At 33.5% G+C, this 23,396-nt stretch overlaps 2 protein-coding genes across 2 annotated transcripts; one reads left to right on the top strand and one right to left on the bottom strand.

Annotated features, from left to right (window-relative positions):
* Positions 1 to 570: 570 nt before the first annotated feature.
* Positions 571 to 13,446, top strand: LOC129943220 (TM2 domain-containing protein almondex). Its single transcript, XM_056052521.1, has 6 exons — positions 571 to 787; positions 855 to 940; positions 1,015 to 1,161; positions 1,223 to 1,335; positions 1,415 to 1,558; positions 13,092 to 13,446. The coding sequence occupies exons 1-6, from the start codon at positions 694 to 696 to the stop codon at positions 13,225 to 13,227; spliced, it is 720 nt and encodes a 239-aa protein (XP_055908496.1). The 5' UTR covers positions 571 to 693; the 3' UTR covers positions 13,228 to 13,446.
* Positions 13,270 to 23,048, bottom strand: LOC129943216 (transmembrane and ubiquitin-like domain-containing protein 1). The gene is made up of 5 exons (XM_056052514.1): positions 22,891 to 23,048; positions 21,598 to 22,511; positions 21,335 to 21,528; positions 14,142 to 14,316; positions 13,270 to 14,049 (listed from the first exon to the last, which is right to left on the bottom strand). The coding sequence occupies exons 2-5, from the start codon at positions 22,464 to 22,466 to the stop codon at positions 13,917 to 13,919; spliced, it is 1,371 nt and encodes a 456-aa protein (XP_055908489.1). The 5' UTR covers positions 22,467 to 22,511; positions 22,891 to 23,048; the 3' UTR covers positions 13,270 to 13,916.
* Positions 23,049 to 23,396: the final 348 nt, after the last annotated feature.

The raw sequence follows: 23,396 nt of genomic DNA, 5'->3' as shown, positions 1-23,396 counted from the left end.
CGTGTGGCAAAAAAAGTTAAAATTTTGTTGACCATTGATAATTAACTACAGATGTCATTATATTGTCAGAAACTGTCCATTTGAACATGGGAGTTGATCCCAATTTTTAACTTGATAAGCAAAATTTGTTAACGATGAATCTCACTTTTAGTTGAATGATGGATACATCAATAATCAAAACTAACCAATTTAGGGTCAGATAATCCTCAATCGGTCAAAACGTGACAGTCAATGGTGAGACGCGTGATTTGGATTGAAACATCGAAGTTTCAAATTATCAAACCTTTAATTGGCCTGTAAGTTTGTGTGATTTAACACTGCTTGACTATTTTCTGTGGTTTACGCTACGCCGATAAGCCCTTACCTATCGATAACTTGCGCACTACAGCGTTATTGTCGATAAAAGGCCACAAATGGTGGCCTTTGTTTTATACCATTTTAAAGTACTATACTTTGTAATAAAAAACGTTTAGAAGAGAAGACGTTCTCTTTTCTAAAGTGCATTTAATTCCTTATAAAGTGGCAGCATTTAAAAAATGCATGTTTGTTCTTCCAGCACACAGCTGATTTGTTTGACGTTTCCAAAAAACCGATATCAACAAAAGAAAAACACCAAATTGTTAAATGTTATGTTTTTTAAAAACTTTTTAATTTGGCAATGTAAACAAATGAAAATAAAATAAAAATAGAAAAATGTTCGAACGTAGATGTGTTGTAATTAACATAAGATCAGCAGTTGTTTTGCTCCTTGCAATTGTTGTGACCGGAATCAAACAAAGTCAAACAGGTACATTTAATTATTTATTATCGCAAAAAAACAAATAAACAATTAATAATACCTCCCTCTCAAATAGCAATCAACACAATGGATGTTGATACAAAAACGGAAATCACAAAAAACAACACGATTGATAGCATGACTGTAATCATAGGTAAAACTGTAAGTAAAATACTCCACTCATGTCTCATCCAGATTTAATATGAAATTACTTTTTCCTTTTTTTCTGCAAACAGCAATTAAATGAATCATCAGCATGTCCCATTGCTGTGCCTTGCAATAGTTTAACTTTCCCTTGCATCGAATGCATCTATAATTCATCCTGCATCTATGGAAAGGACAATAATGTAACGTGTAGTGCGGTCTCTCATGTGCAATGTCTGGTAAGGTGGCCAACTTTCAAGTCTCTGAATTCCCTTATTAATTCGTAATTATTTCAATCAGGGAGAAAGAACATTCACAAAACAAATGAACTGTCGATATTGTTATCAAACAGAACACTGGCAACATTCTTGTCTTCTGCGTGGTAATTGTAATTCCATTGATAAATCATATAAGTAAGGATCAAAGATTAACTATTTACCATATGGATAAGTTATAAATATTTGAGTGTATTTATTGCTGATGATTTTACAGAACAAATTGTACTGCTCATAATGATGTGCTTTGCTTGGGACTGAGAACATTTAGTAAAAATGTAAAATGCAATTGGACACAGGGTTATCGATGGAGTACTGCTTTGATTATTAGTTTAACATTGGGCGGATTTGGGGTAGATAGGTAAGTAAATCAAATACATCATATTTATTATTATTAATATTTATTACAATATACATAAATAAATTTACATTATAATACAGATTTACAAAGCGCTAGCTACCATGACTTGCGACTTGAAATATTATAAATATTAGAGTTTATAAAAATAGGAGTATAAGTATAATGTATGGGGCTGCCGGAGATCCGCGGCCCGCTCAAACAGCATGACCGCGAGTCCCCAACAGCCCCTCACATTTATAAATATGAAAAATTGCTATACCTATAACAGATTGAATTTAAAGTAAAGTTAATATTGTTAGGATATGACTGGATTGACATAGGTGGCGGGTTGGAGGGTCTTCTTTTTTTAATAGATGTGTGTGTTAACTGAGTGTGGCCCAGCCGAAGGCGGATGAAACATTTGTTCATTGCGGTAGATGTTTCAGTTGGAATCGTGATTGGTTCGCCTTTTGGGTTGATGATCAAATAGTGGTGGCTGTAACTGTTCCATTATTCTTTCCTTTTGTTTTCGTAGAAATTATTAATTAGTTTCAGGAAGTCTCTTTTGGAGGGCGCAAGTTAGCTTAAATTTGTTTGCATCGAAGCATTTTTGGCTGCACTGTCAGCTAAATCGTTTCCTTTGATACCGGAGTGCCCTGGTATCCAGAGGAGTTTAAGTGAAAATATTGTCACGTATTTTGATGATAACGTTTAGTTTTTAACGTTTCCGATAGCATTCAAAGTAGAAAGGCTGTCCGAGCATACTATTATATTTGTTGGTATCTGAGATGGAGGGTTGTTGCTTAGAGTCAGTTTTTTAATTGTTGGCCGAATATCGATGTTTCTAACAGTATCAAGGACGATATATAAGGTGGATTAGGTGTCTTTGTTCGCAGTAACATTTTTTGGCGTCTTCGACAGTCGGTGATTTGAAAGACTCGCAAATTTTTGGTGTGATTCGAGCAGTAAGAAGGTCTCGGTGATGTTCGATGGACGGAAGGCCAGATTCAGTGAGGATATTTTTTATTGGTGAAGTAGCAAAGGCTTTTAAGCTGCTTCTGATTGCTGAGTGGTAGGAAGGTTTGATGATTTGTAGCGTAGATTTTGGGCATTTTCCATAGAGAGCCAAACCGTAGTCAATCTTGGATAATATGATTTTTCATCATTTTTCATATAATTGAGTTGGGATGAACAAAGCTATTTTTTGAAGAAAGAAATCATATTATATTTAATCTGGTAGCTAGCTTTTTTTAAGTATTTCACAATGATTCTTAAAATTATAATTTTTATCAAAAATTATACCTAAAATATTTAAGATGTTTACATTTGGAATTTCGTAATTTACAAAATTAATCTTTAAAGTGTTATAGTTTCTTTTTTTACAGATATGTAAGTGCTTACTCTTAGAAGGTGAGATAATGGACCCTGAAAGGGAGCACCACTCATTTAGCTCTAAAATTATACTTTCAAAAAGTTGCTTAGTGCGATTAATTTCATTACATTTCGATAGAAGGATCATCAGTGTATAAGATGTGGTTTACTTTATTATATTTTAATATGATTTCGCTGATATCGTTATAAGCTATAACGAACAGAGTCACCGAAAGGGGTGAGCCTTGAGGGATACCGTTTGCTAAATTATTTACAGTGGTGTAGTGATTATTCGATTTGATTCTAAATTTTCTGTTACATAAAAATGATTTTATATATGAGAACATTTTGGGACCGATCTTCCACTGCATAATGTATTCGTCTAAGTGAAGTAGGGAGTCCATAGTGCTACGTCTGTGTTTAAAAGCAACCTGGTTTGGGCAAATGAAGTTATTCTTTTCTATATACCAAAGTAGAAGTTTAGATATAATTTTTTCTAAGAGCTTGCTAGTACATGACAGCAAGGAAATTGGTCTGTATCCCGAGGGATCCGTCAAACTTTTTGTCGGTTTGGGGATAGGAATCACACTTGCGACTTTCCATTGGTATTATACCTTGTTCAAAAATGTTATTGTATAAGTTTAAGATTCTTTGTTTTAGTAGAATAAGGGTATTTTTCAGCATCAGGTATCAGGTAACCCGATCGAATCCTGGAGTTTTGCCTTTAAGGGAATTTAGGCAGCTTTCTACTTCTAGAAAGCTGATTTCTTTTTCGATATACTTTGCTGATAAACTAAGGTTTTCTGCTTGCAGTTCTCTGTTTGCTGTGAGACGTTTGGAGTCAAGGAAAGTCGAAGCGAAGTTAGAGTCATTAGCGTTATTAGACCAAGACATACCAAAGTGTTCACATATATCTAATGGGTTGGTAAGTATGCCAGATTCTATGTCTGCCCACATTTTTTTACTTGTCGAGTTTAGGTTAATATTGGATGTGAATTTCTGGAAACTTAGTTTTTTCGCTATTTTTGCTTCTCTGCGAATTTGCGGTATTTCACGAGGTTAGTGTCTGAAGGATGTTTTTTGAAAATTTTAAAAAGAATCTATTTATTATTTCGTAAAATAGAGAGTTCGGTGCTCCACCACGGAGCTATCGATTTACGTGCAGTGTTTTTTGTTTGGGATATAGCTATGTTGGCCGCTGATTGCAGTGTTTTTGTGATAAGAGCTGTTTCTTTATTTATATTTGAAGACAGTGTTTTTTTTTAACTTATAGATCTATTTCTTTTTGATGTAAATCCCAGTTTGCTCGGTCCGTTTGAAATTTATAAGACGTTTTTTTAAGAGCAGACTTATATCCTAGATCTAAATATGTCAGTATTGGAAGATGGTCGCTCCCATGTAGATCGTCGAAAATTTCCCATGATGCATATGGTAATAATTTTGGAGATATGGCTGTCACGTCTACGTGTGTCGACGTTTTATGGGTCGAAAAGTGCGTTGGACTGCCGTCATTTAATATAGCAAGGTTGGTGGTTAAGAGGTAATTCTCAAATTCATTACCTCTGGAATTATTAGCGGTAGGGCCCCATAAAGTGTTCCAGGAATTGCCGTCCCCTGTCAATAAGATTGGAGTTTGGATGTTGCTTATAATATTTATTATTATTATTAATGCATCATATTTATATTATTATTTATATGATTTTTGCTGGTAACATGTTAAGGCAGTACCTAGACTATATTTAATTATCGCAAGCGTAAAGTAATGATGCCTATAAAGGCGAAACAGTTATTTATCTATGAAAAGCTAAATAGAGGCATTTAATGATAAACGCGTTGAAAATTGCAATTAAATTATTTAAAAAGCTCAAGCAGTATCTCTAATTAACAAACGGAATTCAAGCAGTGTTATTTGGGAACTATTTATCGAATTTGCTATAGAATTTTTAGGTGTGTCTCAAGGGTTCATTCTTAGATCTCTATTGTTTTCAATACACATTAATGAGCCACTATACTACCTAGTCGTGTAATACGTTCTTCTACAAACTTTATGCTTGTAGACAAAAACTAAAATTAACGACCTCAGCTTAAACGACAGCCCTTTAACGTTATGGCCATTGTTTCTAATGATATTGTCCACTGCTTCCGCACTCTATCTTAAGGATTTGAAAATTCCAGTAAGAAGTATGTATGTAAGGCACGCTCTATAATTCTGACCACAAAAATAAACTTTAAGATTTAAATATGGACTTTTTGTGAGTCAATCTTAAGCTTCTCTCTTGAGGAATTAAAAAACAAATAAGATTGTTACGTCAAACTCTATTCGTGTTCCACATACCATCCATACTGAAACGAATGGATTATTCGCTCGCGAATAACTTCACAATTTTTTAACTCCCATAGGAAGTAATTGTAATGGGTCCGATTTGTTAAATTGAAAATTTCGACATTTCTCGACGTTTCAAGATCACTAGAGTCGAAATAAAAGATTTTTAGAAGGATGTCTGTTTAATTTTATTAAACACTTAATATCTCATGAACCAATGACGCTAGAGACTTGAATTAAATTTTATATTATATATTTTAACTTGATAAAAAACAAGTATATTTTTAGAAAAAAAATCCATTTAACGGTTTTTTTATAAATCAAACAAACTGAAAAAAAATTGTCACCTCGAAAATTTTACGAATACAAAATAATTTCATGTCCAAAACAATTTTGTGGAACGAAAAATAATGTTTTTGACATGTGATAAAATTTTGAGAAAAATATAATTGATAGTTTTTTTTATAAAATATAAAAACATAAAAAAATATTACTCAAAGTTGATAAAAATTGAATTTCAACTTAAATATCTTTTCAAAAACTTGAAATTACGGCTTCAAACTTATTTTATCTTATAAGAAATATTATTTTCAACATTCTGAAAAAAATATGAGAAAAATCCAATTGCCATTTATTTTCAAAAAATAAAATAAAAAAACAAAAAAAATGTATAAAAGTTGGTAAAAATTGAGTTTCTACTCAAATATCTTTTCAAAACTTTGAGATATTTTCTTTAAAATAATTTTACCTTTAAAAAATATTGTTCTCAACATTCAATAAAGTTTTAAAAAAAAATAGAATTGACAGTTTTTTTTACAAAGAAATAAAAACCGAAAAAAAATATTACAAAAGTTGTTAAAAAATGATTTTCGACTCAAATATCTTTTCAAAAAAGTTGAGACAATAGCTTCTAACTACTTTTTACTTATAAGAAATGTTGTTTTTAACATTTGGAATCATTTTGAAAAAAATAGAATTGACAGTTTTTTTTATAAAAAATAAAAATCTAAAAAAAAAACAGTACTAAAACTTGATAAAAATTTACTTTCGACTGAAATAGCTTTTCAAAAATTAAAAATATTGGCTTCAAACTTATTTTATTTCACAGAAAATATTGCTTTCGATAATCAGTAATTTTTTTTATAAAAATCCAACATTCCGTTTCTTCATAAAAATAAAATCTACAAAAAATAGTACGCAAATTTGGTAAAAATTGATACATATAGACAAACTTTAAAGCGAGACAAATCGACAGACGGTATTCAATAAAAACTTATATAAATGATAAAGAATTATGAACACTGAAATAATGTAAATAATTCTAGGAATTTGATGAAAGATTAATTTTGGAAGTGGAAACAAATTCATCATTATACAGCAATCCAGGTCGTTCGTATTCAGATACAGTGTCGAGCATAAGTCATGGTACTCAAAGTGCCGTGTCATTAAAAGCTTTGAAAGAAAAGAAAACTTAAGGACTTAATTTTCATGCATCAAGTTATTTATTATGATAAAACCTTATTCTTTGTTTTACCAATAGAAAAAATTCAAAAACAAATTCTATTTTCTAGCAAAAAATAATAAAACCTTGAAATCTATGAAAAAAGTAGTGCAAAAGTCTAGATACTTCTGCACTTTACTAGTTTTAAATGTTTAAATTTGTAACGGTCCTGTTGGCTTTGTTTTTTTTACATGAAGCTTGTAATATGACATGTGTGTGTCAATCAGTACAAAGCGATCGGTGGTGAAGGTTAAGGTTAAAGAAATTTTGTTTTTTAAAACCCAAAAAGCGATGGTTAGAAAAGAATTAACGGTAAATAAGCGTCAAATTATTATTAATTGCCATGAGCAAGGTTAAAGTTATGCGGATATTAATAAAATAGTTGGACGACCCAAATCTACCATACAAAATGTGATTAACCGTTGCAATAAAGAAAACCGAATCGAAAATAAAGTCAGGTCTGGTCGTCCGCGCAAGCTTACAGAAAGAGATGAACGAAAAATCGCGAGTATAATAAAAAAAGATCCATTCAAAAGTGCTCCAAAGATTGCTACCGATATACAGATAAGTTTAAATAAAACAGTTTCTCCTTGGACAGTTGCAAGATCGCTCCAGAGATCTGGGTTTAAGTCGTGCACACCTCGTAAAAAGCCGTTCGTAAGTGAAATAAATAAAAAGAAAAGACTGGACTTTGCAAAGGATTATAAAAATAAATGAAATGAATTTTGGGAGAACGTAATATTCTCCGATGAGTCGATGGTATAGGGGTGTATGTCATCTAGGGTGTCGGGAATTTGACAATAATTGATGGAATTATGAATAAGGGAGTTTATTTGAACCTCTTAAAACAAAACTTACAACAAAGTGCAGAGAAACTTGGGATCGTAGACACATATTACTTCCAACAGGATAACGATCCCAAGCATACGGCTACAAATGTAAAGTTGTGGTTCTCCTACAACACGCCCCACATGCTAGTTACACCCTTCCCCCCCCCCAAATCTTAACCCAATCGAACATTTATGGAATGTCTTAGAGAAATGACTTCGAAAACACAAAATAAAATAGCAAAACCCACCTTAAAGAGCTCCCGGTATCAGAATGGCAATTAATAGGGTCAGATGTCACGCGAAAACTTGTGAACAAATCGTTTAAAAGAGGTTATTAGGCTCAAAGGTTTTCCCACAAAATATTAGGTAATTATATTCTTAACATAAAACATTCGAAACCGAATTAAATTCTTTTGTCCTTCTAGGGTACCAAGACTTTTGCACTATTGTTGTTAGGGACTAATACTTTTATTTTAACTTTTTTGACATCCTTGAAGGATATTTTTCTGTTTTTCTTGTGTTAATTTGTTAAATAAACTTAAACTTGAATAAATCAAAACATAAATTGAAAATTGTGTCTTTATATCATTTACACAACTCATTTTTCAAGAATACCCACACGGGTACCAAGACTTTTGCTCGACACTAGGTACAAAAAAGAAGAAGGATGGGAAAATATTGCTTTAATTTTAAATACCGACGGTAATATAAAAATATTTTGTCAGATTTATTCAGTTTTGTAAACATTTTTAAAGATGATTTCGAAGTTAATCAAGTGAATTGTCATATTAAAACGTCATTCGAGACAAATAAAAAAATGCCATGTCAAAATGGACGAATGTTCGTTCATTCGTAGGTTGTTGGTCGCTCTCATGTGAATTGTACGTTAAGACCTACGATGTTGACCATAAGGCACTTTTGAGCCTTGTCTGTCTCACCGGAATTCTGTAGAAAAATCCATCTATCTACATTAAAGAGTGTATTCTTTAAACCCTTTACCAATTCCTCCACCTCATCTCTAGAACTTAACAAATTTTTTAAATTTGTTCCCAAAAATGGAGGGATGTGAGATTTTCAATCGAACCATTACAAAAGTTTTGTTATGGTTGCATTTGGCCAGAACAACAGTTTTAATTTTAATTATTATATACTTATTAGTTATTTCAGTAAAAGCCCTTTGACTCTTTCCACAATAACTTTATAGAATTGAGATGTTAAAAATGATATGTAGAGCGTCGATGGTTCTTTATGGCTGCGTTCAATCTCAGACACATAAGGTATTCGGATACCTTTTTGTTAGTGTTTTACGTGATCAAAAACAGCTGAGATGTCAAAAAAGGAATCCATAGGTATCCAAGAATTTCTAGGGTATATAGGTATCTGACAGAACAGCTGATTCAAAACATGGTTGAATTTCAAGAAACTTGAAAGTTGATTCCAGCTTTTTGTATATGTTGGTAAACAAAAAGATACAAAATGTAAGTTGAAGTTGTATCTGAGGATGTTCTGTGCTAATTATGATCTATTTTGACTTCGAAGCTTAAATGTTTCTCTGCTTTTTGTGAACAGCTGAAAGTTGTTTTTATTTTTTTAAAGCTATCGTTCAACAAGGTATCTAAAAATCCACCTATCCAAGATACCCTATCCAACACGAGATTGAACGCAGGCTTTCGGTCCTTGATAAGTATTGAAATGGATCTGGTGACTGCGGGCGGTCGACTACTTTTTTGGCTGTCCTGTCATCTATTCTTAAAGATAGCAAAGATTTTAAAAACTTGCTTGATTTTTTAGCATTTCAAAAAAAGTATAAAACATTACAAAGCTAGCTTTGGTCCAAAAGTTATAAGCATTTTAATTTAATAAGTCAGGATTTAAAAATCAAATAAAAAAGAAAAAAATGTGGTGCTGTTAGAATTTGTTATTACGTAAAAACAATAACCAGTATTGTGTAATATAATTTTTTTTATATTTTAAATTTTACAAAATAGTGCCGAAAATTAATGCACAAATATTGAATGTTTATTCAGAATTGTAAAATATTAACGTATAGTAAAAACAAAAATTATTTGGGGACAGGGTGATTGAAAAACTGACTAAAAGTATTTGTTTTTGAAAATTTCTGAAAACCGTTGGGATGCTGTATAGACAAGTTACCAAATTCTGGTAGGCCATGACTTGACCAGTCATCATATACAGTTTGGACCATTACTTATGGGACGAATAACTATTAATTAGATCCTATGAGTTTCATCCGAATTCATGTCTTTAATTTTCGTAAAAAAAAGTTCTTTAACATGGCTGTGTAACGCCCACAGTTAAACTTAAAGAGAATTAATCCAATCATGCCACCAATACTCCACAGTTAGCACCACACTCCAAACTAGAACTTAGTCGCCCAAAATTGTTGTCAGCTTCTTCAGTTACTGCTGAGTTGATTGAATCTGTAAGCGAATAGTCAAGAGATTTTTATGCAAAATGTTTGTTGAGATTAACGACAAGTTGATGTTTCTCAATTTTGTCTCACACTCTCAGCTACAACAGCCACATTTTCGACTTTAAAAACAAGTGTTGTCCAAAAGCATTTCGTCTAAAGCTTCTTAACAAAGAACTTTAGAAATCATTTTTAAATATTTTCTGTTGTTCTTTCTGTTCTGTCTTGTGTGTGTTCTCTACTCTGTACATTTATTTGCTGAGTAGTGTGTAATGTTATGTAATATTTTCCTATGTTATTCAAGAATAAAACGACTCCGATGAAATATTAGAGTCACTTCCTGTCAAAATTTAGAATTGGAAAAACATTTCAGTGTAAAAATAACAGTGGTACACAAATTAATTTTTTTTAAAAAGACAATACGTAATTTTTAAAACTATTGTAAAACGCAACGTAGTTCTTGAAAAGAGTATTGTTTTTACAAAGTTCAACTCTTCTAGATACAGTTTTAATCATTTTAGTATTTTAGTTAGTTTTCATAAATTCTCTTTAGTTATGAGATGACTTATGGTTCTTCATTTGACTCTATCTGACGTTTTGAAAATTCTTTTATGTTTTAAATAGTTCATTTTAGTGTTAATTTGTAGTGCCGAACTCTAGTTTTAGCTATATGCGCTCAAACTCTGAAATTCCCGTTTCCAAATAATTTGTTTTATATTTTCTAAATATATTCCAATAAATTGATGTTAGAACCTTTAGACTACGAATTCGTAAAAAGAATAAACATTTCTTTTGCCCCGAGTTGCTTTCTCTGTTAAGAACCGTTTAAGCATAAATGCTTACGCGTTCTTTTAAGGCCAACGTATGGCAAGAGCAGGTTTACAGCTCATAAGAAGTTTTTTAAAAATAAATAGGCATCTGAAAATTCTGTAGATCTGGAAAATCATCACGAATTTTATTTAAACAAAAAAAAAAAACTACTTCATGAATTGACGTAGCATTAAAAAGAGTAATAGGAGATTTTTTTGGATTATTAAGGGTTTAATCTCAAAAACACGATGTGATAGATTGATTCTGAGGTTGGTTTCTATGGGACCAATCTTTTTTCGTACTCGAACTGTGGCGAGAGTTCTTAAAGTTCTCAACATTCATAAATCCGCTGGCCCAGATGGTATCCCGCTATTATTCTGAAGAGGTGTTCTTCCACGCTAGCAAAACTACTGCGTAAGCTTTTCCATCTATCCTATTCTTCTGGGCTCGTTCCGAGTAGTTGGAAAACTGCATTTGTTCAGCCAATTCCAAAAAAAGGCGAATCTTCTTCTCCCACAAATTACCGACCGATAGCACTAAGGTCCCTTCTTTCTAAGGTCATGGAAACGCTGATTAATTATCAGCTTAAGAAATATCTTGAGGAACGGAAGCTTCTTAATGACCTGCAATACGGCTTTCGTAGCAATAGGTCCACTGGTGATCTCATGGTTCATCTCACCGAACAGTGGAACAGATCTTTACATCGTTTTGGAGAAAGTAAGATTATTGCACTTGATATTTCAAAGGCATTTGATAGAGTTTGGTATCTTGCTCACTTATCGAAAATGCGTGCTTTCGGTATCGACGAATCTCTTCTTCGTTGGATTAGAAATTTTCTTTCGAACCGTTCAATACAAGTTGTTTTGGACGGATTCAAGTCTGAAACTCATAAAATAAACGCTGGTGTGCCCCAGGGCTCCGTTTTGTCTCCGACCCTCTTCCTCATTTTTATAAATAATCTCCTGTCTGCTACTTCTAATCCAATACATTGTTTCGCTGACGATAGCACTCTTAGCTTTTCATATTCGTTTCCAGACTCACAACCCTCCTCTTCGGATGTGAAACTGCAACGGCAAAATATGATTAGCTCATTAAATTCCGACCTACACAGCATTGTACAATGGGGAATAAAAAATCGTGTGGAATTTAATGCTTCGAAAACGCAATGCTGTCTTGCATCGTTAAAGCGAGATAAACCGTCTTTGCCACTATCTATGAGTGGCACTTGCATCAACGAAACAGAAAATCTTGACATCCTCGGAATGTGCATCAGCAACCACCTATTGTGGAGCGATCACATACGCGATGTTGCCAAAAATGCCGCAAGATGTCTAGGTTTTTTGAGACGTTGCAAGAAATTTTTTTCTCCGTCTGATCTGGCTACAATCTACAAAACCTATATACGTCCGAAACTTGAATATAACTCTCATCTCTGGGCTGGTGCTCTAGTAACTTATTTAAGCCTCTTGGACAGTATTCAAAAAAGAGCTTTTAAAATGATTGGTGACATTAACATCATCAACTCGTTTACATCACTCGAACATCGACGCAAGGTTTCTTGCCTCACCCTTTTTTACCGTTATTTTAACGGACTATGCTCTAGTGAAATAGCCAGTTGCATTCCTCCCCTTAAACAATTTAACCGTAATACCCGCGCTTCTAGGAATGCCCATCAGTTTACCCTTGAGCCCAACTTCGGACGTACTATGAAGTACAGAGATTCTTTTTTTAGCCGTACTACGCGAATGTGGAACGCCTTGCCACGCTCTATCTTTCCCTGTCATTGCAATGTTCAGAAATTTAAAACCAATGTACACCGACACCTCCTTTCCAACCCTTCCCTCTTTTCCTAATGCTCACACTGTGTCTTTGGCATATTAAAGGTATAAAAAACCCTTTTAGTGTTTGCTAATTATAAAAAAAAAAAAAATTAAGGGTTTAATCTCAAAAACACGATGTGATAGATTGATTCTGAGGTTGGATTTAAGCTAGGGCCATCAAAAACAGTATAATTTGTTTCCCAGCTACATAACCTAGTTGACCAGAGTAACCTATAATTAAAAAAGTGGGCCTACGCTTCTACTCCTTAAAAGTTCCTATGGATTTAAATGATTTCAGAAAGTTTTTAAAATCAATCTAAATTTGGCTCGATTTCTATAACTTAGCTGATGGGGAAAGCCAAAGTCCACTGTGGATGATCTAAAAAATGTTAAATATCCATCAAAAATCGGCAAAAAATATCGGATCTCAATACAAAATAATATTTAATTACTTGTTTTCTTTTTCAGATTTTATCTTGGCCATTGGCCAGAGGGTATTGGAAAACTCTTCAGTTTTGGCGGCCTTGGAGTTTGGACAATCATAGATGTCCTTTTAATCTCACTTCGCTATCTAGGCCCAGCTGACGGCTCCCTTTATCTTTAAGAAGAATTTCCAAGACACAAAACAAAAAAATTAAAACACAACTTCTGATCAAATTTATGTTTCATTCATTTGCTCATTTTATTTTTGTTATGTTTTCTTTTAGTATTTTATATAATAATGTACATTTACACACCTTTACTTATATAAATGAACGTTCTCTCTCAATTATCCTTGGAAATTCAAAACTAAAGCAAATAAAATAAAAACCTACTAAACTGACTTGAGAGCTGTGTTACGTGTTATGTAAATGATACGAAAAAAATAAGAATAAAAACAACAAAAATCATTTTTCTTTTAAAAAAACAAAAATAAAATAATATTCTAGAATTATATAAAAAAATATGTTTTGTATATTTCTTTTTAAATTTTAAACGCATATGTGTTTCATTTTTTGTTTTATTTTTGTATATAATTATAAAAAAAATTAAAATATGAATTGAATTCGTCACAGATTTAGTTTCAGATTTTTAGAAAAAATCACCACATACAATACAGGAAATGTGTGTGTTTCTTTTATTAGATCCTCTTTGACTTTTTCTTTTTTTCTTTTGTCCCATTTTTAATTGCATATAATCCGCCTTGCTTCGTGTTTTCATTACTTGTATATTGCTTGTTTTAAATCGAAGCTTGCGTTTTCTTTTTATTTTTATTGAAAATTAATATATTTATATAGTTTTTCATTTTTATTTTTAAGTTGTTGTTTGTTGTTGGACTTCATTGTTTTCAATAAAAAACAATAATGGAACAAGTATTGAGAATAGAATGGTGACAAGGATAAGGACGAGGGTTGAATACCAGGAAAATAAAACGTGATATTGTATTCTGAAAATAAAGAGAGAGATAAAAAAGAAAATAAAAAATGTAAAATAAATTAAAAAACAAAAAAGAATAGCGTGTAAAAACCCCAACCCCACCTGCAATACCAGCTAAATATTAATGAAAGTGTGACAAGTATAATTCCACCGTACATCACCATTAGATGGCCACTTGGTCCTTCGTGATTAGAAAAATTACCAACTAATGGTACATCGTTGTTAGATTGATTCGTGTCACCAGCCGATGTATTTTGATTTGATGTGTTTTCTTGACCTAAAATTAAATTTATATTAAATTATAAGTCAACTGTATAAGAAAGGTACATTTATAAGTTACATTAACAAGTGAGAGGTTTAATGATACTTATTGTAATTAGTTTACTTTATTTTAATTTCATTTGTTATTTAATTGAAATAACGATACAAAATTAGTTTAAGATGACAAATTTATTTGCAATCCACACTAAACAAGATACATTCCACAAACCGAAGGAATGCAATTTTTTTACAATTAGCGGGCATTCGAAGAATTTATTGTTATGCCAAATTGTCAGCATTAGGAATAGATGGTGTCGGTGTACATTGGCTTTGAATTCTTGAACATGGTTATGATAGGGAAATAGAGATAGTGATAAGACATCCACATTCACCCAGTACGTCTTAAGAACGAATATCTTTGCTTTGCAGTACGATAGAAGTTAGAGTTAAGGGTAAATTGATATCCATTTCTGGAAGTGCGAGTATTACGGTTGAACAATTTAAAGGGCAAAAGGCATGCCGGCTATTTTACTTGAAAATGTTCCTTAAAACGTAAAAATGGGTGAATCAAGAAACATTATGACGGTATTCGAACAACGTAAATGAATTTATCATCCTTATCACAGACCACGTCATACTAAAAAAATTTGCTACGAAATTCGGAGTTCGTGAAAAGTGGTATCACTAGCCCCGAATGAATAGGAAGTTTGGCAGTTTTTTCTACGAACAGTTATTTAAATCGCAGTTCAATTGAAAACGAAACAAATATTTAGCGAAGATAAATTAATAAAAATAAAATATATGAAAAGAATCATGTTAGTTTTACTATTTTATTAATGTGAAAGTGTTTACTTATTTTTGAAGGGTAAATAAAGTTATAACAAATAAAATTCAATTCCAAAAGCTTTATGAAATTCTTCCAGAAAAACCTGAAATTGCCCAAGGATTTTTAAAAATCACTAAGGAAGGGGGAAGTGAATTGCTTTTGGGAAGCAGTAAAAACAGAGTTAAATAGCCTAGCCCACCATCTAAAGACACCTCTAGCAGGAGAAAAGTAAATTAAATAGATTAGAACAAGCTTTTTTATAATTTAATTCAATTCTTAGGTGTGGTTAGAAAAACGAATGCAAACCTACAGGTAGCGGAGGAAATAATAAGCATTCTTTTAGCAGCCTCGAAGAAGGTGTCATAAGACTGACTGGCCTTGAAACTTCGACTAGAGGAGTATAATTTACACAATCATTGGATTCGAAAATTCTTCCGAGCCTTTAGAATTTTCTTCATTTATTGCAAAGATTGCACCGTCAATATATTCTATAAAGACAAAAATAAATAGAACTAAATCGAAAGAGGGAAAAGGAGCTTTTATTATTTTTCTTATTTTGACCCAAATCAGCTGATTTTGACACTCAAAAATTAGTATTTCTGTGTGGCAATGCTTTTTTGATTTCGTTCGGGGCTTATGATGTTAATGTATTCGCATTCGTAGCATAAGACCATTTTCGGAAACTCGCTACGAGGGACTCTGTGATACGGGTGAATAATCTCTCCATCTCATCTTTTAAAAGAAGGTTTTTTCTGTAGCTTTTCCTTCTACCAATTATTTATTAAGAACTATGATATTTAAAAACATTTTTATACATTTTTCAGTAGTAAGGTAGCTTAATACCAAGTCTCTGTAAATTGTATGTTTAATGAAAAGATGTATAATAATTCAGCTACAATAAACAATAATAATTAAAAAAATCATTTTAAAAACGTTTGTTTTAATTACTAAACAAGAAACTTGAGTAATTTTCTGGAGAAGCAGCTAAGAGATACCAAGTTTTGTAAATTAAAGTCAGTTCAGAACGAGAGACAAATTCCTTCCAGTGCATTGGAAGACCGCTGCGGTTAATCCTCTCCCGGATAACTCCAAACCGTCAAATCTTCAGCTAAGTTTTCGAGAAGATCATCAATAGGGCTCTGACTAAGTGGGCTGAGGACAAAAAAATAATTCCAGATAAACAATTCGGGCTCAAGGCGGGTTTAAAAAAAAAAACAGTGCAATGGTGCTGTTCTAGTTGGTTTGGAATAGGCTTTTGACACCGTATGATAAAAGGGTCTTTATCTAAAACTGATTTTTTAAACTGAAATTTTTGTATATACTTTATGATATGCTTAACGGTAAAAGGTTTGTTGTCAATAGCGGCAATGTAAATTTTACTACAACATTCCTTAACAACTTATCAACAACAGGGAGCGGTGTATTCACCGATTTTCATAAGCATTTACAACTGCGATCTGATTGGTAATGTTACCAAGGCAATTGCGTACGCCGATGATCTAATTGCGTACAGAACGGCCCTAAAGGTCGAGGTTATTAGAATTCTCTTGCAGCGTGATTTCGACAAAATTTAGACAAGTCCAGAAAACGGAGTAATTCTGTTTCGGACTCCGTTGGCTAGGGCCACGATAGGGATACGTGCAAGAATTGGCACAAGATGGCCATCGTTGATCTTCACGGGAGCGATTAACGAGCAAACATATAAATGCGGCTCTGACCAGGGCCAGAGCCTTCGGTCTGACGAATAGACTGCAGTCGGCTTGACCCCAAAGTGAAGGTAATTTGCTACATGGCCTTCATACGGCCGATAATCGTTTACTGTTTTCCTGTGCGGTTCAACTTGGCTCCTTCCCACATGGGGAAGAAAAACCAAATATCTTGCGGCCCATCCAAGGCGTTTTGGATTCGTTAAGTGAGCCTGCGATCGACTTAGAGAAGATGCCGATTTTGCTAAAAAAAATCATCTTTTCAGATGAAGCTCATTTTGATCTTGACGGGTCAAGATCGTCGCATTTGGGGCACAGAAAACCCACACGCATACGTTGAAAAACCGATACAACCAAAACGAGTAACTGTTTGGATTTTGGTCCAGAGGCTTAATATGGTAATTTTTCTTCGAAAATGAGCAAGGATTGTCCATTACAGTCAATGGCGATCGTTTTCGGGCCATGTTGAACGAATTTTTGTTCACAAAGGGAGGAGGAGGATATTGGCAACATTTGGTTTCAACAGGACAGCCGGCGGCGCTACGTGCCACACAGCCGAAGCTGCACTCAATGTTCTTATAGCATTTTCAAATAAAAAGAAAAGTTATTTGGCGGACCCTATAGTTTCAAACGCAGTCTGGCGGACCCTATAGTTTCAAACGCAGTCTGGCTCTCAACAGGAGAGTGCATTAATTAGCCTTTTGTATTTCTTGAGGTGCAGAATGGTTTTTTTCTTGATTTTGTTACAAAATGCATAACTTATGATACAAGAGAGCATTGAATGAGGTTTTTTCGTACCAATTGTAAAATGATGTTTAGGTCCGAACTATTTGAACCCATCCAATACTACGTGTACTGAATGGTTTGAAAGAACATTTCTCATCCAAAGAAGAAGGGATTTGTCATTACCGAGAGCACGCCTTTTTATTAAGAAAGCAATATGCTAGACTGTATTAAATGCTTTGGAATTTTAAGTTTACAAATCTTACTATCTGTAAAATCAAGTAAACATTTGTTCTGTGAGGTGGACTATTGGATCACCAGTGAACCCCTTGCTGCACAAGCCGTATTGCTGGTCTCTGCTCAAAATATTTCTTAGGCTAATAAATAATCAGCGATTCCAGGACCTAGGTAATTATGAACGTAAGCCCAATCGGCTATTAATTTAAAGAAGAAGATTCGATTCAACTGTTGTTGAAATGACAAAAAACTGAAGTATCTCAATAAAGTAAACAATTGTAGTTTTATTGACAAAAAGCGTAGAGACCGACACAAAAATTCCTTATATAAAGTTACTCACATATTCGATCGAATGAGTTTTACTATTTCGATTTTTGTCATATTAAGATTAATACTATGTTTGCATACTTTAAAAAAAAAAAAAAAATATTTAGTTAAGAAATGACATTAAATGGGTATAGATGTGAATTAAACAATTAAAATAAAAAAAAAGTAAACAAAATGAAGAAATTGGAATTCGATCAGTTTTGTGAGTTTATACAATATGGAAAATCTAAGGCAATTCAATATTTTGTATGCCCTCCTTTTGCAGCTAAAACAGTTTTTATCTGATTGGGCATAGGTACTGTAAATTAGTTTTTGACATTCTTCTATGCTAATATTTTACCTCTCAGTTTCCTCTCTTTGACATACTTCATCCAGGGGTGGGCAGTCTAAAACATTGACTCCTTGAGTTTGACGCCAATCGCTAGTGATTCTTGCAGTATGTTTCGGATCAATGTCTTGTTGAGAGACAATGTCCGAAAGTCCCTTACCCCATTTTCTGACCGTTGAGACAAGGCTATTATTCAATATTTGAATTTAGAATTGTGCTGTCATTCGAGCATTTACATTAAGCACACCCCAACCCTTGAAGAATGCATACATCCCCATATCATAGTATTACCGCCCCCAAATTTCACCATTTCTTTACCAAACGTTTATAGGGGCACTTTAGGCTTTTTCCAAACCCATTCTCTGCCATCGAAAGCCAGACGATTGATTTTAGTTTCGTCGGACCACACGACATTTTCTCAGTCCGTTATGGTGTAGTTTCTATATTTTTTTTTGCAAACTGCAAATGCAGCTTTCGGTGGCGATACGTCAGTAAGAGTTTTCTCATTTTTTTTCGTCCTTTCATTTCGGCTGGTCTTAGAAGTCCAGTGATGACAAATTCAACGATCTTCTGTTTGGTAACAGGATTTAATTTGGGTTTTATTCCTGACGGTCGACTTTTTGTTGTTATATTAAGCATCTTTCTATACTTGCTGACAGTACTTATTGATTTTCCCAGATAGAGAAGTTTCGGGTGTTCGAGCGGCAGTGTTTACGACGCTGTACCGGCTTATATCGAACAGCCGAATCTTCTTATGTACATTACTATTCAAACGAGGTCCTATACAACGGGGCTCGAATCAACAGAATTGACAATTTCGTGATAAAATTCGTTCGAGGTCACATTGCAAGAGCTATGCCTTCGACCAACAATTTAATTTTCGGGGCGTTCTATCCGAACGACGAGTATTTTGAAAGTGCACGCTTGAGCGGGTTCATTCCACCAGAGGCATTCCTCTTTTTAGACAAATGCGGTCTGATACAGGATAGATTGGCAGTCCCGTTAATCTACCACGTCAGACGAAGAACCGTGGATAGGCGACTCCCGTACAATCGGGACGTCATGGCACAAGGTGGAGCGGAGCTCCTTCGGTTCAGTAGGGCTGTGTCCGAACGGGACCGAACTGATAGGGTGAAGCAGGAGAACCAGTTTTGGTGGCTTCAATCGGCACTTGATAGTGGGTAGTCGGGATGGGGTTTAAGCCTTGGCCGGCTTACATACTTGTTTTATAGTTTTAGGGTTTAGTTTTAAGTAGAATAGGCATGGTGGCACAAAAAAAAATAAAAAAAAATAAAAAAAAAACAAAAAAATAAAAAAAAACAAAAAAATAAAAAAAAACATGGAATTTAAAAAACAAACAAAATTTAAAAAAAAAACATACACAAAAAAGACAGTAAAATATAAAAACAAAAAAAGTTAGATTTGCTGCTGTGGTTGCTCTAGTTTTAAGTAGTTTATATGTAGAATAGGTAGTTTAAGTTAGTTTTAAGTTTTATATTAGGGACCTTATTTAAGTAGTTTTTAAGCAAAAATAAAAAGGATATTGATATTAGTTTTTTTTAAATTTTCTAATTAATACAAAAATAAATAAAATTGAATTGAAGTTAAAATAGATCTTAGGGCCGAAAGGCATTAGTAGTAAGTGTTATAGTTTAACTTAGAGTGTCCGTATTGGACCATTAAGTTAGTTGTAAGTTATGGATAAGTAGGCTAGTTTTATGAATTTTTGTCTAGCTTTAAGATAGGTTTAAGAATGAATTAATAAAAATGAATAAAAAAAAAAAAACAGTACTTATTGAACATTTTAGTTTATTCGAGATTTCTCTATACGTATTATGTTAATCCAATAGTTATTTTTATACTTTTCTTTAAAAACCGACTTATTTCTTTCATTTTTAAACCTCTTTAATTTTATATAAAAAATTAAATATTTCAAAAAAGATCCAATGGAAAAATGAACACCTGACAAAAATATCAGAGCTTACTTACTTGCCTTTAATTTGTTATCAGTTTCGCAATTTTGTTTTATTAATTAGAGATTTGCTCTGTACAACTTCATTGCAATAAAGAATACACAAAACTGATCGAATGTAGCTATTCCTCAATGACCTTGTATTTGGCAACGGTATTTACGATAAGCTGTAAATTTCATTAGTTTCTTTGGCTTGTTTACAAATCATGTGTAAAATATTTCTGCAGTGTCATATAGTAACTTTTTGTAAAACGTTTTAAGATTCTCTTAATTCTTACTTTCGATCGAAAATGTGAGTTACTCTACTATACGAATTACCAATAATTCGAACTGCCTTAGGGGCATTTCAATATTTGTAGTGTCGTTAAAGGATTTCTTAGCTTGTTCAATCTGTTTCCGATTTTTCTCACTTCATTTGGCAGTAATCTTACCGCTTTTTCCTTGAGAGCTTTTCATTCCATGATGAATCATACTAGCAATCAAATCTGCACTGAACTTTACGTCACTACGGAGAAAGCATAGTGACCAGTTACAGTTCCTGCAAAAAATTATTATGACCAAAAAGGTTGTCTAGGAGCTCTTTTCTTAACTGGAGAGTTTTAAAACGAGACATAACGTCAATAGTAAGGAAGAAGTCATAAGAGTGTATTCTGCTTGACCATTAACGTCCAATATTGAAGTAGGCTTGTTGACAAGTTGAGTAAGGTAACTCAGCACAAATTCTGTCGGATGTTATAACTTTAGAGAAAAGTGCTTTGGATGAAATCAGGCAGAGCATAAAATTGGTGAGAATCGAAAATTTGAAGAAACCTCAGATTTATTCTTCAAAGATGTTAAGAAAAACGTCTAAACTTTCAATGGGAACGTACAGAAAACATGAGGGACTTGAACTTATTTCAATTTTTTTTTACTTACCTAAACTAGAACGGCCACTCTGTTGTTGATTTTGATTTGCTGCATTTGGATTTCTATTATGAACCAAACAATGAACGACACAATTATCAAACAATCCACAAGCTTGCAGAGTTTTGGAATCTGGCTGTAGAACATGTCCATTGAAGACCAGCCGTACGAATTTCTGAGCACTCAATTCCAGGGTGAAATTTCTCCTTAAAAATACAAAAACAAAACAAAAATCTTCGTATTTAAAAAATATAGTATATAACAATTTTTCTTACCTTTTAAAATCACCAATATTTTCATTGGGAGTACCTTTGACAAGTTTCATGTCATCGTTTAAGTACTTCAGTTTGATTGTAAATTCGTCACTTCTATTTATTGGTGTGGGGTCTTGTTTAGCTGCACACTTTTCACCTACTTCAGCGGCACCGACACCAACACTGACACTGTCACTTGGCTTGGACGAACTATCCTCTTTCACACGAGAATCAGTCGAATCACCACCGCCGTCACCGTTACCACCTTCTGGTGGTGATGAACTTGAACTTGTCCTCACAGCAGCTTCGACTTCTTCGAAGCCCAGCCGCCTCCTTCTTAGACCCTCTGATGTATCCATGGCTGCAATAACTTCCTGAGGTCCAGTTCTGTCCTCAAGCAGTTCACTGATCCCTTCTTCAAACGACTCTAAGGTGCGATAAACGTTTTCGTTCAGTTGTTGTCGCACACTAGCCAAATCGTGAACTTCCTCAATTACGACCTCAAGTGATGGTGGCGGTTCAGGAATTTGCTGTACGCTATTGGTAGTGGTGGAGCTACTCACGGGTGGATCTATATTCCTGGCAGTTGTGCTGCTGTTATTCTCAGTGGCTGTTTCTGTTTCTGAAGGTCTATGCGATGAACTAGCATCAGGTGCAACTGGTTCTAACGTCCAATCAGTACCTGGCCTCAAATCGTGCTGAGTACTAGTTCCAATATCAACAAGTAGACGACGATTGTTTTCAATAATCAAAACAGCATTGGGTTGAATACGATAGTCACGCACATAGGTCGATTCCCAGGCCAAGTAAACAATAAAGAGCACAGCAAGTGCGATTAGGAAATTCTTCAATTCAAATCCAATGAGCAGCTCTTCGAAGAAAAGTCTCATGATTTAATATCGCCGCACTGCCACAGAGCTTGTACACCAAGTTTACTGAAAGAATGCAAAAGCAAAATATCTCCGATAAGGTGAGGCATCGCATAGGCAAGGCACATTTATGTACAAACAAAAATCAGACAAACTAGAAATCAATTCAAATGACGTGTTTTATTTTGTTTTGCCCACAAAATGAAAAGAAAAACAACTTCAAAGGCATAACAAAAACATTCTAATTGGAGCGCATTAAAAACCACAAGAAAAAAGACATCACAAGATATTAGTTTTGATAATAAAGAACTAATTATAAAAATTAAATGGGAGTTAAGAGGAAAACTTAAGTTTAGTCGGAATTGGATGCAGATGGTTGTGGAAATCAAAGCATTTGCGAAAAAATTAAACAGTGGGTTGGGGTGGGTGTGATTTTGGTTATTACTTCTTTCTAGATTATTTGTTTAAAACATTAATGGATATTAAATATAATTAAATGAGTTTGGTCGAGTATAATTTTGCAATATTATTTTTATTCAACACGGGAAAATTTAACACCAGAACTTTTTTTTTAGACGATTGGATAGAACTGTTTGATTTTGACTTGCGATGATTTTTGTAATTGTATGACAGTAAGGTGGGAACACAATATTGTCTCACTTTACGTGCTAACAAGTAATAAAATGTTGTAATAGGCTTTTAACACCAAACCCAAATCCGGATTTTCGGCAAAAAGTTTTCGAAAATCCAAAAATCGTTCACACAGAATATTTACACGTTTTCATTTGACATTTAAATTCATTTATCACCGTGTGTAATGTTTTGTTCTTCTCAAACTATGATAAGAGAAGAAACTTAGGGAAAAATAGAAATGAGTCTGAGTGCCCACTTTTATTAAAATAATGACATCCACGTAAGGATTTGTCAATTTTGCAGAATGATTACTTGTGA

The sequence above is a fragment of the Eupeodes corollae genome, chromosome 1, assembly GCF_945859685.1.
Source record: "Eupeodes corollae chromosome 1, idEupCoro1.1, whole genome shotgun sequence".
In the NCBI taxonomy this organism is placed as follows: Eukaryota; Metazoa; Arthropoda; class Insecta; order Diptera; family Syrphidae; genus Eupeodes; species Eupeodes corollae.
Note: the sequence above shows the minus strand (reverse complement) of the source record. Positions and strands in the feature narration are given on the sequence as shown.

Bases quoted from the DNA above. Each gene is read 5' to 3' on its own strand.
- LOC129943216 (XM_056052514.1), bottom strand. From the start codon at position 22,466: ATGAGACTTTTCTTCGAAGAGCTGCTCATTGGATTTGAATTGAAGAAT. The intron at 21,529-21,597 runs GTAAGAAAAATT...TGTATTTTTAAG, and splicing joins AATATTGGTGATTTTAAAAG to GAGAAATTTCACCCTGGAAT. The intron at 14,050-14,141 runs GTGGGGTTGGGG...CTTTATTTTCAG, and splicing joins ATATTTAGCTGGTATTGCAG to AATACAATATCACGTTTTAT.
- LOC129943220 (XM_056052521.1), top strand. From the start codon at position 694: ATGTTCGAACGTAGATGTGTTGTAATTAACATAAGATCAGCAGTTGTT. The intron at 941-1,014 runs GTAAGTAAAATA...TTCTGCAAACAG, and splicing joins CTGTAATCATAGGTAAAACT to CAATTAAATGAATCATCAGC. The intron at 1,162-1,222 runs GTAAGGTGGCCA...TATTTCAATCAG, and splicing joins TCTCTCATGTGCAATGTCTG to GGAGAAAGAACATTCACAAA.